An 813-nucleotide genomic window follows, 5' to 3' on the forward strand; every position below is an offset into this window, starting at 1 on the left:
CACCTTGAACTATTTTGAGCATATTTGTTTCCTTCCTTGTGCTGATCAATTGTGGATATCTGTATTGGTTGATTTGGGCTTGTATCTAGAATTCTTTGGACTTGGTTTATTGTTTTTAGACTGTTTTTTAGTTTCTTAGTTTGTCTGTGTTTAGATTTTTCTTTGGATCATTGTACATTTGTTTGTGCGTGTGTTTTTCAGTGTTTGTGTTTTTCTGTTCTTTTTGAGATTAACTGTTCGTATTTTTTTTATCTGATTTCACTGCATAGATCCTTAACTGATCATTTTTTAAAAATGGCAGATATTCTTTTGAAAGAGAATCAAGAATTGCGAGCAAAGTATGATGAGCTGGAAAAGAACTATAAACTTCAAAAGTATGTTAATGAGAAATGTAATGAATCTTTGCATCGAGGGTATAACGAAAAGATAGAAAGAATTGTAAAGGAATTTGAACATAAGATAGAAACGGTTGAAAACAATTGGAGTTTGGATCGGAAAAGTTATAATGATGAATTGGAAAAGTGGATCTCGTCTAATGCTAATTTGTCAACTAAACTTGAATTAGTTAAGACTGCACTAATTGCTGAAAGACATTCTCAAAGCAACAATTCAGATACAAAGGACTTAACTGACAAGTTTCACAAGACTGAGAATGARYTGACTGAGTTTAGAAGATTATTTGAATTAGAGAAGGAAAAGGTTTTAAAGACTGAAAAGTTTTTAAAAGATGAAAGGAATGAGATGGAGATAGAAAAGAAGAGGATAATCGAAGTTGAAAGAAAGTTTGGAGCTGAACGAGAATCTTACGAGAAG

General features: G+C 31.7%; 1 protein-coding gene across 1 annotated transcript in view; it reads left to right on the plus strand.

Moving 5' to 3' along the window:
* Positions 1 to 294: 294 nt before the first annotated feature.
* The window catches only part of LOC112529001 (platelet glycoprotein Ib alpha chain-like), a 3402-nt gene continuing 2883 nt past the window's right edge, over positions 295 to 813 (plus strand). The window contains exon 1 of the mRNA XM_025140083.1: positions 295 to 699. Within this exon, the coding sequence (XP_024995851.1) occupies positions 295 to 699 (405 nt within the window). The remainder of the gene's footprint in view (positions 700 to 813) is intronic.

The sequence above is a fragment of the Cynara cardunculus genome (genome assembly GCF_001531365.2).
Source record: "Cynara cardunculus var. scolymus isolate 2C chromosome LG 16, CcrdV1, whole genome shotgun sequence".
Taxonomy (NCBI): domain Eukaryota; kingdom Viridiplantae; phylum Streptophyta; class Magnoliopsida; order Asterales; family Asteraceae; genus Cynara; species Cynara cardunculus.